Source organism: Hoplias malabaricus, chromosome Y, assembly GCF_029633855.1.
Source record: "Hoplias malabaricus isolate fHopMal1 chromosome Y, fHopMal1.hap1, whole genome shotgun sequence".
Lineage (NCBI taxonomy): Eukaryota > Metazoa > Chordata > Actinopteri > Characiformes > Erythrinidae > Hoplias > Hoplias malabaricus.
The window spans coordinates 32893073-32907047 of record NC_089820.1 but is presented as its reverse complement, the minus strand read 5'-3'; the positions used below and the strand labels follow the sequence as shown (position 1 = coordinate 32907047).

Genomic DNA, 13975 nt, shown 5'->3' with positions numbered 1-13975 from the left:
GCCAATGATGACTTCTGCTTCGGGTACATCTGAAACTAGCACAACTGTTGAAAAGGGAAAAATAACAAGATCACATAATGTTGTAAAAGTGACCCAGACTCCAGAAGTAATGTCCTTTCCATTGCAGAAGGAAATAAACATAACACAGGGTCCAGAGTTAAATATGGAGCATGAAGTGAATATCAGTCAAGTGACTTTTGAAGCTAGAAACCCAATGGAAGACATGGATTCAAAGGGTTTAGTAACCACTCAGAAAATCACTTTAGAAGGGCAGAGAGAGTTTTTTGATTTTGACTGGACATCTGAAGAAATGACTGACCATTACCATGCATTACAGAAAAGAGAAGCAAAATGGAAAGCATATGGATTTGATTCTTCAGTGTTACAAATCACAGACCCATGGGCATCTAGAAATTTATGGTTTCAGCAAATAACCCATTCCGTAAGAATGAGTACGATGTTGACTGGTCCATGTGTGGTGAAAGTTCCATCACCAAGCACATGGCCATCAATTTTAGAGACAGTACCAGAACCACTGCATGCTATGTGTCAATCTTATGCTTTATCGTGGTTAATATATCAGCAAAACTCTGAAGATATAATAATGGCTTTATCAGTGCATTTGTTTAGACCTAGATTAAATTGTACTTGGTTGATGAAGTTGCCATATGTGAATTTCCTTAATCAGCATGAAAATATACTGACAGCACGGCCTGATGCGATGGAAGTAAAATCTGTGGAGACTAAAGACTGTTTTTGTTCCAATGATACTCACAATGGACAGGGGATGTTTATGGGAATATCTGATTGTGCTCGTTATAAGATGAATTTTAAAGAGCCTAAACCTAAGGACGTTTTGTTTAAAGTGAATTTTCATACACCAGATAGCAAACTGAGTAGAACATTAATGGTGCAGTATGACATTTTGCCTGTAAATGTGACTATAGGAAATTTTAAAGATATTTGGTGGGTTTGTGGAGATAAAGCATACATATTTCTACCATATGGGTGGACAGGCTGTTATATGGCAACATTAAAGCTTCCTTATGAGGTTTATACTCTCCAAAAAGTTGAAGCAACTGATGAAGGGAATTCTGAAGGTAATTCTGTGAGAAGAAAGAAAAGGGAAATGGCTCAGTTTCATAACTTGGAAGCCTACCATTGGAGAATCAGTATAGGAGAAAATGGGGTATAGGATTATTCCCATGGTATGGTGTGACATTTTTAGCAGATCATATAGATAATATTACGTACACTTTACAAGGGTTTGCTAATGAAACAATAAGAGGGTTTCAATATTTGTCAAATACTCAAAAAAGTCACAGATTAACATTGTTGAAACATGACATGGCTCTGGATTACATTTTAGCTAAGCAAGGGGGTTTATGTGTAGCTTTGAATCTAACAGGGGATGCCTGTTATACTTTGATTCCGGATAATTCGGATAATATGACTAGTGTTATAGAAGCATTGAAGCATATAAGGGAGGCGTTTGGTCCGTCAAAAGGAGCTGGATGGTCTGTGAACGCTTGGTTACTGGAGAAATTAGGACCACTAGGAGCATTGTTGGCTCAAGTTTTTGGAGCAGCTCTTTTAGCAGTGTGTATAATGTTTTGTTTTTGTACACTGTTGTTAACTTGTGCGAAAGCTATGATTTTGAAATGGGTTGGAGTTGTAATGCCTGGAGATCAAGTACAGATGCCATTATTAAGTAGAACCAACTCAGACAAACATGAGGAGGAAATGTTGGAAAACAACCTGGTAGACAGATATCCATTTTGAATATCCACTATTATATATTTTTCCATTCACTTATGACATTATCTTTTATTTTGTTAGGTTTATTATTTAGTAATCAAGTATAAAGATTGTAGGATGAAGTATACACTGTAGCTTATAAAACGTATTAATCCATTAATATTACTATTATTAAAGTTTTATTTGATGTTTATTTGCATCTGTCATTTTTGCAAAAGATACTAGCTGTTGTTTCTTTCTTCCAGAAAGAAAAAGGGGGGAAGATCACTGTAAGGGAGGATGGTTGTTCGAGATTCCTGAAATGCTACAGGGATCCAAAAACTCAAAAAGAGGACAATAAAACAGAAGGACTTTGATACAAGAATGGTGAAGACTTGCTGAAGCTCAATATGTCATCAACATCACATCAGAAGACAAAATTGCTGAAAAGACAATATTATGTCATATGTTTCTATTGAATTGTTTATTATTAGTAATCATTGATATTGATAAACCATTATATGAGTGATATTAAAAATTGTAACAACTGTTTATTATGAAGACTTATAGACTGATGAAATGTAATCTGTGTAAGTGTATTGAAATCTCAGAGGTTTTTTTTGTTTTATCGATGTTAGGGCCAAGGGGTGTGTCAGGTAGGGACAGGTCCACTGGAAGGTCCGATGGGTCGACCAGCCTGAATTTGGACATTGGTTTGATTTTATTTTCTGAGATTTTCATATACATTTACTTAAGTCAATTCCCTACTCATATAGAATAAATTTAATTAGATTGGAGTACAATTTTGTGATCGCCTAGGCAGAGGGATCGTTGAGGGAATTTTTCCTGTCTAAAATGTTTGAAGGATTTTCAAGAAAGATGGCTGCCGGGCAGGTTTTTTCACCCTCACACTCCATGAAATTTTGTTACATCATAATGCAAGTGATGTTAAAATTGTGTGTAGGAAGGTATCACTTATTTGTTATGACATTTACATGTATGGGCTGCTTAAATTTTTCGAGACTTTAACAGTCTCGAAGGGAGGAAATTATGAGGTATATTAAATCAGAAGGAATATTCAGTGTGTTTTTATGTTCAACCATATGCTCTATGTCTGTGAGCTACAGAGAGGGATGTTTAGGATGAGCTGTCAGAGAGCAGGAAACTAGCAATTTTACACCCTCCCTTAAGAACATGCAAATGTAAACTATCCTCTATGTTTGCCTTATTTGGAAAGGAGAGAACTATATAGACGAAAGGGTCCGAGCCAGCGGGGGAGATGATCTGAGCTCGGAATTGAACACTATCTCTCACGGGATCCTTAAGAACCCGTAAGACACTGTTTTGGTAAATAAAGATGTATTTACACTTTTAACCGTGTCTGCGGAGATTCTTTTCCATCACCTGTCTTCACAACACAGCAAAAGTTAACAACAATAATTTGACCGTTGTGGTAAGTTGTGACTGCAAAATCCATCACTATTTGTTATTTGTTGGGACAGTTTGACTTTTTGCCTTATTGTGTGTCAAATGTGTCCTGAAGAAAAAAGAGTGACAAAAGAGTGACAATCCCTGCTGAGCAGCCAGTCATGGCAGTGATGGTGTGGCTGTTTGTTTTTGGAGTGGTGATGGCCGTGGTGATAATTGCCCAAAATCTACTGGTATAAAAATAATTCCCTCTCTATTCCATTTTCATGAACATACTGCAGCATTTCTGACTAAATATGTGGCTCATGTAAAGAGCAATCCTCCATATTTAGAGTCAAAATTTTTTTCTTTTTTTTTTTTTTTTACATTTTTTCTTTAAAGTGAAGTCACATTAGTTGAAGTATCAAAATCACCCATTTAAGTGCTACCATGCTTAAAATGGTGACACATCCAAGCTACTAGATGTCAGTGTAATGGTTGTTCCATCATAAAATAAATTTGATTTTTTAATGAAATGTGCAATGAAATGTGCAATTTCAATCCCACCAACACTAAATTTCCTGCTGTTCATAGGAATTGAACCAAAAACCTTTCAGTCCCAAGCCCTCTTCTTTGGCCATTAGGCTAGCCACTGCTGCTCACATTTATTAGCAAATGTGTCGCTCTTCTTAATGTCGCTTAATGTCACTTAGTGTCACTCTTCTAATGTTTTTTAATAATGGCAACGATGCATGTGAAAATATATAGATAGTAATATATACTAAGAATTCAAAACAAAAATATTAAAATGCAATCAGAATTAAAATAACGCAGCATAAATACAAAATCAGAATTCTAAAATTTATTTGCATAATATTTGCTCAAATCTTGTACATTAAAATTCTAAAACATGTTATGTCTAGTGCTTTTCACAGTTATTATACAGTATTTTTGAAGAAGGAAATTGTTCCTTGCATAACACATTCAACTTATTTGAAACAGCATTAAAAAAAAGAAGCTTGATATATAATGCACTGTTTTGATCTACTAGAAAGCCAAGAAACTACAGGAGCTAGAAAAACCATATGATGAAAATGATATCAGCATTAATGATGTATAAATGGAAACAACTCTAATTTAATTTTGGTCATAGCAAACAAATAAACATTCATGACTGTCTGCACAGGAGTAATGTGAAATCTGATTCAGAATAATTTTGTTTGTAATAAAATTGCAACATATAGCAAAGAATCTCAATCAATATATACTTATTCCTTGTTTTTATGTTTCTATAAAGTGTGACTCACATTAAATAAAGAATCTTTTTGTTTAAAGTCAAACTGAATTGATCATACAGCTGGTCCCCCATATTGGCTTTGCCATATATAAAAAGTTTTGTCATGAATCTATGACACATCCAGGCCACTAGGTGTCAGTATAATGACAGTTACATCATGTGAATAACCATGGCAGAAAATGACTGATGCGTTATGCTTTATGGAAACAGATAGACTCACTTTGATGTGCAGTTGTAACAGATGAGGAAGTAGAAGTTTTCCTTGGGTTGATCTGCCTGATTTCCCATGCAGATTGATTGGGGCCGTTCCGTTTGTATGAACCAGCCTCTATATGCGGCTGACTCAAATAGACGCATATTGTCCTTCTCAGTAGACATGTAGAAGACAAATGGCCATGTCTCAGGGTCATCCTTACAGATGTCCTTCAGCTTTTTCTTTTCACAGCACTGCAACAGCCAACATAGAATTATTTAGATTAGTTAACATAACAATAAATAAACAAACTTCATACATATTGAATTTTAAAATATAATTGAAACACTAAATTCTGTTGTAAAACTTGGCTCTGTTCATGTTGGAGCCCTAACAACACTTTAAAAAATAGAGTTTAAATGTTTAATATTATAAAAATGTTCCATCTTCTGCAAAATCTCTCTTCTTCTACTTCTTTTATGAGCCATACCAACAACCAATACTTTGCCCTTAACCAAACACTCCCTCCAATTTTTTGCAATATAGTTGTAATTTTACAAATGTAACATCTCTGAAGTATAATTCTTTCACATCCTATGGCTATGTCACCTACAAAATGCACAGCTCACCAAAACCCAGCTCATCACTTCTATCTAAATTTTCAGAATCCCTATCATTTGGTAGTTAATATCCACTTACTTGTTACTTAATGATAATCTTATTATCAATGTAAATGTCCCAGATGTAAATACACAAAATATTTCTTCTTGCTCCTTTACTGCTTTCATGTCCTCTGCCTTCCAGACTTTCCCACTGATATCAAGGGACATACTCTTGACTTGGATTGTTCCACATTTCTACACGTTCTGAGTCTTCATTCTCTACTCTTCCCTCTGTCTGATCATATTCTCGTTCTGTGCAGTCCTTTTTATCAAACAGATAAAAGACTAATTTCTATTTGCAAGATTAATTCTTTAAATTGTTTAACATTGTGCCATTATCTCCACTATATACTACCCATTCACTCTGATACTTTTCTAAATGTATTGAAAGAAAAATAATAAGATAGCCGCAAATGGCAATTAATGGGGTTCTTGCATAATGGGCAATTTTTCAAGCAATAGGCCCAAGCCTTTAAACGATCATTAAATACATCCCAAAGAGTTAATGTACTCAGAACAAAGTTAACACTAGGTTGTTCTGTGTAAATGTGTTGATGAGGTGTCAAGTTAAGCAGTGACCCCTATATGAATTGTAATGCCATCTCTGATGTGCTACCTTTAAAATCATGTCCCTAAATAGAATCAGAAATTTGAACCTATTTGGGTAAAATATGAAGGAATTATAGATGTTCAAGTAAAACATGCAATAAGCTGAAGAGGTTCATATGCATATCTGCCATCTTGAATAAAAATTTCAACATTCTTTTGATAATTACTTAGGGTCAAATTCATGCAAATGTTTTAGCACAAAGCTCAAGAGAATTGGACAGAAATGTACAGACTTGTTGACAAAAGTAGGTTTTGCAAATTCTACAAATTAGCTCAAAATCTAATTGGGCGGAGCTAAATGATCCTAATTGCAAATTAGTTTGTCCTAATTATATTTCGTCAAATTAGATTTCATCTCTAGGCGTCACAGTCTAGGCCTATAGCAAAGTTCACTTTGTTATAGCGCCACCATCAGGCCAAGGAGTGTAATTTTCCTTGGCTGAGTCATTTCACACCTGCTGTACCTTGCAGTGTAGTCTTAGACTGCCATCTGCTGGTGAGAAATTACTTTAACCAATGGTCTAAAAACTTTTAGACTGCCATCTGCTGGTGAGAACCTACCATATTTTTGGCTCAGCCATTAATGCACGTACAGAAACATTTGAGCCTATACTTCTATGTGGATATTTACCTAACATGGACATATGTGGAATCAGTTGAATCCTAAGGACCTGAACTTTAATAAGTATTAAAAAAATGTTGCACTTTTATTACTATGTAGCTTACAGGCCCGTCCCAATAACAAAGATCCAGCATGTATTCCACAAGTCAAACATATGCTATATATGTACACCTATATACACCTATAACTCAAAAACGCTTTCCCAAAAAGGATCAGATGTCATGATTAAATTGTGGGGCCACTGCAATCCTAGATGGTGTTATAACACAAAATACCCCATTTTTTACTCAGTTATTGTGTAATTGTAACGCCCCCTTTTGCCTACTTACATTTGCTAGTACAACGTCATATACACCATGGCAGAGTTATTGTGTACCTTTGCAAATACAGCATTTCTGAGTTTGATCTGTCTGTGAGCCTCAGGCAGCATTTGTAAGCAGTATGATTTGGGTGGTGGATTATTCACAGTACAGCACTGCCATTTAGTGGTGGTGTGTTGCGCTGGACCATGTGGATCAAACCAAGCAGTGCTGCTGGAGCTTTACCCAATAATAACAAATTAAAATCAGAAAAAACACAATAGGGTTTCAAGCATTTCATTACATTCCTAAAATGTACACTTCTCCAGCTGCCCCTACAATCATGGCTTTCATTTCCTGCTCTTCAGTTATCTACTCATTACCTGGCAATCACTCCTTTTTGCTGTAAAACTGAATTAATCATTTCATTACTACCCAGTCCCAAGCCTACTTAAAGGACAAATGTTTTTTTCAATCTTTCCAGTCCAATTTACATCCTTAGAACAGCACTGCTTTCATTACTGTCAGTCTAATTATACATAAAATCATTTTCAAATTAGTTTTCTGTATTTTTCACTCATAATATGAGTAAAAAATAGTAATAATGTTCATGTACTATAAAACATTATTATGTTTCTTTTTTTACAGACAAATTATGGTACTATACAGTATTATTGTGTTTTCTTAAAGTTAATGCAAAGTTATGTTAAATTGCTTTTATCGGTAATTAAACATATAATTCATTTTAGGTAATATGTAATTAGTTTTATATATATATATATTTTTTGTTTTGTTTTTATTTTATATTCAAGTACTGTAATGCTCAATATAATGTTGCCAGAGTTTTATTGAATCCATAATATAAGTACAAAGCCACAATCCAAGTTGAAACTTGCAGGCATGTTGCTTCTCTGGCTACATCCAATCAGTAATGTCACAGTGAGTTAAAGCACATGTCAATAAATCTGGCAAAACTAAACATGGCATTACAGTAGTCCAGGCAAAGTATCGTGCACAACAAGTCATTATTAGCTCATTCCAGGATTAAATATAAATTACAATAAAATCTGCGTAAAATTAAAAAATAAATTAAATAATATTTATTGTAAAACACGTTTACAATGGACCAAGAGGAACTCTGAAACTTGTAAGTACTTCTCTGGCAAGAAAAACTCCAATCTGGAGGAAGAGAGCACCTCAGACCTTAAGTGAAGGCCTTGACCTTGCACCCAACCGAGCAAAAGTTCTCAGTCCTAAGAGACCACCATCAACTTGCCAGTAGTGGTATGTGCAGGGGCACAACCAGGGATTTTGTGCCTCGTGAAAATATTTTACTTTGGACCACTGTATGCAGTGTTCTAATCATCTTTACCCCCCTGTAGGTCACAGTGCAATGACAGCGACATGCTTTATGATCACACTACAATCATACAATTAAATTTCACCTCTGCATTCAACCAGTCTGTTACAGTGAACATTCTCACACTAGTGATTAGCGGCAGTGAACACACCCAGAGCAGCGGGCAGCCACGCTTGGCACCCAGTGAGCAGTTTGGGGGTTAGGTGCCCTGCTCAAGGGCATTACAGCCATAGATATTCCAGACATGGTGACAAAGCCAGTGACCTTCCGGTACCAAGCACACTCCTCTAGCCATTAGGCCACAGCTACCCCACTGGGCCTGTCACAGACCCTTAGAATTGTCATGAATTCCCCAGCATAAAGTGCCCCTGGACACATGAACCAGGTCTGTGTGGCATGGTGGACTGATGCTGTACCAGAACTAACTTAGTTTACACTCACCACTGTGAGTTGACGTTTGTCTCTTGAGATTGTGAGAGTTCTGCACTGTGCAGGGCACTCTCTCACTAAAGGGTAAGGTTGCTCTTCTCTTTCACTGTGGAGTATCCCCTCGCCCAAGAGGTCACTTCAGAGATACAGAGTTCCTCTGGGTATGGGAGGGGTGAATCTTTTGTAGCACAAGAAGACATTATACATTATATATTTATTTCAGTGGTGTCAGTTCAAGACATCCAGCTCATCAGCTTAACTATTCAACTGAACCCCAAAACCGCTCCAATCAGTATGATTTCTGAAAACACTTTTCCAGAAAAGTGTTCATTTTTTGTGAGGGACTACAATAATTCATCCTTGTTGTACTAAGCTGATTTAAAGGAGGGCTTGTAACAGTTGTAACAAGGGCATTGTGGATCAGGTTGTCCACACTGTCCACGAGCAGGACCATGGTCCACAGTGCAGAAGTTCTTTGAATGAACGTGGGAAGGGCTGCATAAAAAGGTGCACATGACAAACCACTCACCCCTGTGGTTTCACCATGAGCCAACCCATGGAATACTGGGCTGAAATAGAATCTCAGTTTCTCGTGCTCTATTCCAGGACCTGCTGAGCATTGTAAATATCCTCATGTTCATCTTTGTCACGACTGGACAGGAGGCAGACACTTGCGGTTAACAGTATAAAGAGTTTATTGATCACAATCCACAAGGGGTTAACAAAACCAAGCACGGGTCAAATGCCGGAAACAAACAGTACCTCAGAGATAATCCAACAGAGTAGTCGAAAAGCCAGGCAGATGGGTCGAATACCGGAAACAAACAGTACTTCAGAGATAATCCAAGAACAGACAGGAATGTAGAGAAAGCTGTGTATACAGATATGGATCACGCAATACTCGGCCTAGACTGGTGAGTTAGTGGAGCTTATATACTGAGAGAAACAGGTGTTCATGATTAGAATTCCGGAGAGTGAGAACGGTGTGGCGCCATGTGACTGTTTGGTGTATTCTGGGATCTGGAGTCCTGAGGGGCCTGCGTGACAATCTTTCAGAGAAATTACTTAAATCATCAGTAAACTACATCCTACTGTAGTGGAGGATGGATCTAGATCAAGAAATTAAAAAAACGCTAAGATTCAGACTTTGACTTTCTTTTATCAAGACCCCACATTCCACAGTGTGTGTGCTGAAAGACTATGCACACACACACATACACTCACGCACACACATATGTCTGATAGCCAGAAGGCTAAGCAGAACACTTTTCAGTGACCCCCAGAATGACACTGAGTGGTCCTCTTCAAACTTTATGATGATCATTAAAACAAAATATCACTCACCTGAGCCTTGGGGACTGGATTATAAAACTTACCCAGGGGGGAGACCCCAGGACCCCCGAGCATTTTATCACCCTCTGCGTCGGACTGTCGGACTCTTATCTTATCGGGAAAATCGCCATATGGCCTGACCGCCACTAAGGTGTTCCCAGAACATCAGAATTCAACACAGCGGGACCAGCATGGACCAACAGTGCCCCCAAGTGGACATTTTCGAAATCATATGCCACCAGAAGCATTCTCTCTCTCCCTCTCTCTCTCTTTCTCCCCAAAAGAGAATCACCTTGAACGTATGTTTTCTTTTTCTTTAATCCAGTTATGCATTGTCAGATGTATTAGTATCATTATTATTGTATAATCTTGTGACAATACACTGTTCTAGGGTGAATATATCCTAAACATGAATCGAGTAACGTGAATCAGTGTACTATCATGAAAACCGATTCCTTTCTCAATTTAAAAGAATGGTAATTAATCTCGAATAGCTAGAATAGTTGGTGTAATTGCATTAGTTTTCTCAATATATTAGCATTCAAAGTATATACAAGGTATTCATTCTCAAATATATATGTTGTATTAGCTCAAAAATCTTTTATCTGGAGCCAGGAAACCTTTTTTCTGGGGAACTTGAGACGGTCACGTGTGCTCCCCAAACCCAGTAGCAAAGTGCTCCCAAAACCCAGTACCTCCCAAGTGGGCACCACATAGAAAGCAGGGACCCGCTCTTTTTGCTCTCTCTTTTCCTCTGTGCTCTTTACCTTTTTGCTTTGCGCTTGTTTTTCCTATTTTTCTTCTCTGAAGCTGACGGAGCCAACTCTCAAGAAGATGCTTAAAGAGACCAATCTTCATGCGAACGAACAAGGGATGCCTTGGGTCAGTTAGCATTGCTTAAAACAGTGGTTGAGCCAGAGATCAGTCGACTAGCTCCGTCATCGGGTCTCATCTTATGTTTGTTTTTTTCTTATTGCCCAGTCAAAGCCTCGTTTTAAGGCTGATCAAAGCAGGTGAAAACTTATTTTTGGCCAGAATAAGAGCCACCGCTGAGATTAGTTGAAAATTAGAATATTAACAGTAGATATTGGCTTTCAGACATCGCTTCTGCAAATGAAGAAAAACAGAGAGCATTTATTTTGACGCATCTTCCTCCCGGAAGTAAATCACCAGGACAGTGAGTCAGGGGAAACTCTCCAACTGGTGTCACAGCACTCTGAGGGGCCTCAGAGTGAATTGCTCCGAAAAAGGGAAGACACAGAGCTTCCACCCATCCTCAACAACTCTCACGGGACCCAAGAGGGCCAAGCTCGGACCTTCCGCCAAAACCCCGCGAACTGCTGTACCCGTCGGTGATCGACCTGCTCATAAAAAAAAAATAATTTTCAGAAGCTGATGTCTTATCAAGTCTCTTGACAAAGTTACACATTAATTAACTTCATATAGCAACACATTAGTTATAAGTCATATAGCCTAGCTGGTTATTAAGCCAGAAGATGGGTTTCACCTCCATTGATCCCGTGGTTAAGATTTAATTATTATGCTATGTGTCAAATAATTATTATTCCTTTTTTATAAAGCTTTCTTTGATTTGAAATAATACTGTGTGTGGAGTCTTTCTCCTCTGTAATATGTCCAGTCGGTCATGTTATCTAGTCTGTCTGTCGCTGCAGTTTCTCCGTTAGTGTTTTCCACGTTGTCGTTTCGTTTTCCTTTGTCGTTGTTTCGTTCTTTAGTCTGTCTGTCCCATTTGCCTTGTTTAGCTCCCCGTGTCTAGTTTAGCCTGCTTGGCTCCCCGTTTGTTTTCCTTCTGTAAAAGTCTCTTTGTTTAGTTATTTTTCGTTATTAACTCTACTGTGTTAAAGTACTGTGTTTTAGCGAGTGAGTCTGCTTCCGTCAGTCCGCTCCGTGATCCCTGACACATGCAGCTCTTTCAGCTTTAAAACCTACAGCCTCCTGCTGTAGACACCCATTTTGCTTCACCAAGACTGCCCACCTCAACAGAGAAAATACAGTGGAGGTAATAATTATTTGATCCCTTGCTGATTTTGTAAATTTGCCCACTGACAAAGTTATGAACAGTCTACCATTTTAAGGGTAGGTTTATTTCAACAGTGAGAGATAGAATATCTAAAAGAAAATCCAGAAAATTACATGGTATAAAATATATAAATTTATTTGCATTTTGCAGAGAGAAATAAGTATTTGATCCCCCTACCAAACATTAAGAGTTCTGGCTCCTACAGATCAGATGCTCCTAATCAACTCGTTACCTGCATTAAAGACAGCTGTCTTAAATTGTCACCTGTATAAATGTCACCTGTCCACAGACTCAATTAATCAGTCAGATTCTAACCTCTCCAACATGGGCAAGACCAAAGAGCTTTCTAAGGATGTCAGGGACAAGATCATAGACCTGCACAAGGCTGGAATGGGCTACAAAACATAAGTAAGACGCTGGATGAGAAGGAGACAACTGTTGGTGCCATTGTAAGAAAATGGAAGAAATACAAAATGACTGTCAAATGACCTTGATCTGTGGCTCCATGTAAAATCTCACCTTGTGGGGTATCCTTGATCATGATGAAGGTGAGAAATCAGCCTAAACTATGACCCAAAGAATACCGTCCCCACTGTCAAGCATGGAGGTGGAAACATTGTTTTGGGGGTGTTTCTCTGCTAAAGGCACAGGACTACTTCACAGCATCAATGGGATAATTGATGGAGCCATGTACCGTAAAATCCTGAGTGACAACCTCCTTCCCTCCGCCAGGACATTAAAAATGGGTCATGGCTGGGTCTTCCAGCACGACAATGATCCAAAACATACAGCCAAGGCAACAAAGGAGTGGCTCAAAAAGAAGTACATTCAGGTCATGGAGTGACCTAGCCAGTCTCCAGACCTTAATCCCATAGAAAACTTATGGGGGTTTCCCCATGGAGTAGACGTGTGTTGGGAAGTCTCTGTGGAGCAAAGTTTTAATTTTGTCTTTTAATACAAAATTATTTTCTTGTCATATAAGAAATAACCTACTTGTCAGCCACTGTAATATGATTAAAGTAAATAGAGTGTTGTTTTTTGAAACTTATTATGCCTCCAAAAGCCACTAAATCGTCTAAAGAACCGGGGACGTCCCAGCCGTTGATATGGCCTGCTCTCCAGGGTACTGCCTTGGCTTCAAGTCCATCATCCCCCCTGAAAGCGGCGAGCAAAGCTCCGTCCCCTTCGTTGGATGACGTGACTTTAACATCGCGAATTGTACAAGCTGTACCGGAGGAGCTGAAATCGTTGATTTGGGTGGAGCTGCAAGAGATTCGAGAAGAAATGTTTCGTGAACTAGCTGCCAAAAGAACGGAGGTTTCAACTTTAAAAGTTACAGTTTCGGATATGCAACATGCCCTTTCCACCTGTTCTGATGATATCCTCGCTCTGCCGACAGAGGTGGATGCTTTAAAAAAGGAGGTGACTGCGCTGAATGCAAAATGTGATGACTTAGAGTCCAGGTCTCGCCGTCAGAGCATCAGAATTATAGGAGTTCCAGAGGACGGGTTGTTTTGTCTCACGGGCCCTGCGGTCTCTGATCTCCTTGTGCGGTCTTTTGATTTGGATAAGGCCATAAATATTTCATTGACACTATTACCTTCTGTAATAGTTACAGTTTGTTTTTGTAATAATTATTTTATTTGCTAACACTGTTTCTAATATAGATACTGTATTATTATTATTATTATTATTATAATTGTTGCAGGACTTATGCCTTAATATGTATATGCTAGGCACTCTCCTCTCATAACCGACCAGGATACTCAGTATCACTACCTCTGGCTACATCTATATTTGCATTAATTGGAAACTCAACTCGTAAATATTTTTGCTCCACGGGATCACTTGTGGGGTTCATGCTGAGTTATCAGGAACTCCTGATTTGGGAGTTATGCTCACTTTTGAGCATTTGCACAGTCCCTCAGGTTCTGGTTAGAGGGACATGCACGGGTTTTAAGTGGGTTGGTTACTTTTTCTCTTTCTT

At 38.2% G+C, this 13975-nt stretch overlaps 1 protein-coding gene across 1 annotated transcript in view; it reads right to left on the bottom strand.

Annotated features, from left to right (window-relative positions):
* Window positions 1-4158: 4158 nt before the first annotated feature.
* Window positions 4159-13975, bottom strand: part of LOC136677979 (uncharacterized) — a 346523-nt gene continuing 336706 nt past the window's right edge. The window contains exon 7 of the mRNA XM_066655712.1: window positions 4159-4888. Coding sequence (XP_066511809.1) covers window positions 4658-4888 — 231 coding nt within the window. The 3' untranslated portion in view covers window positions 4159-4657. The remainder of the gene's footprint in view (window positions 4889-13975) is intronic.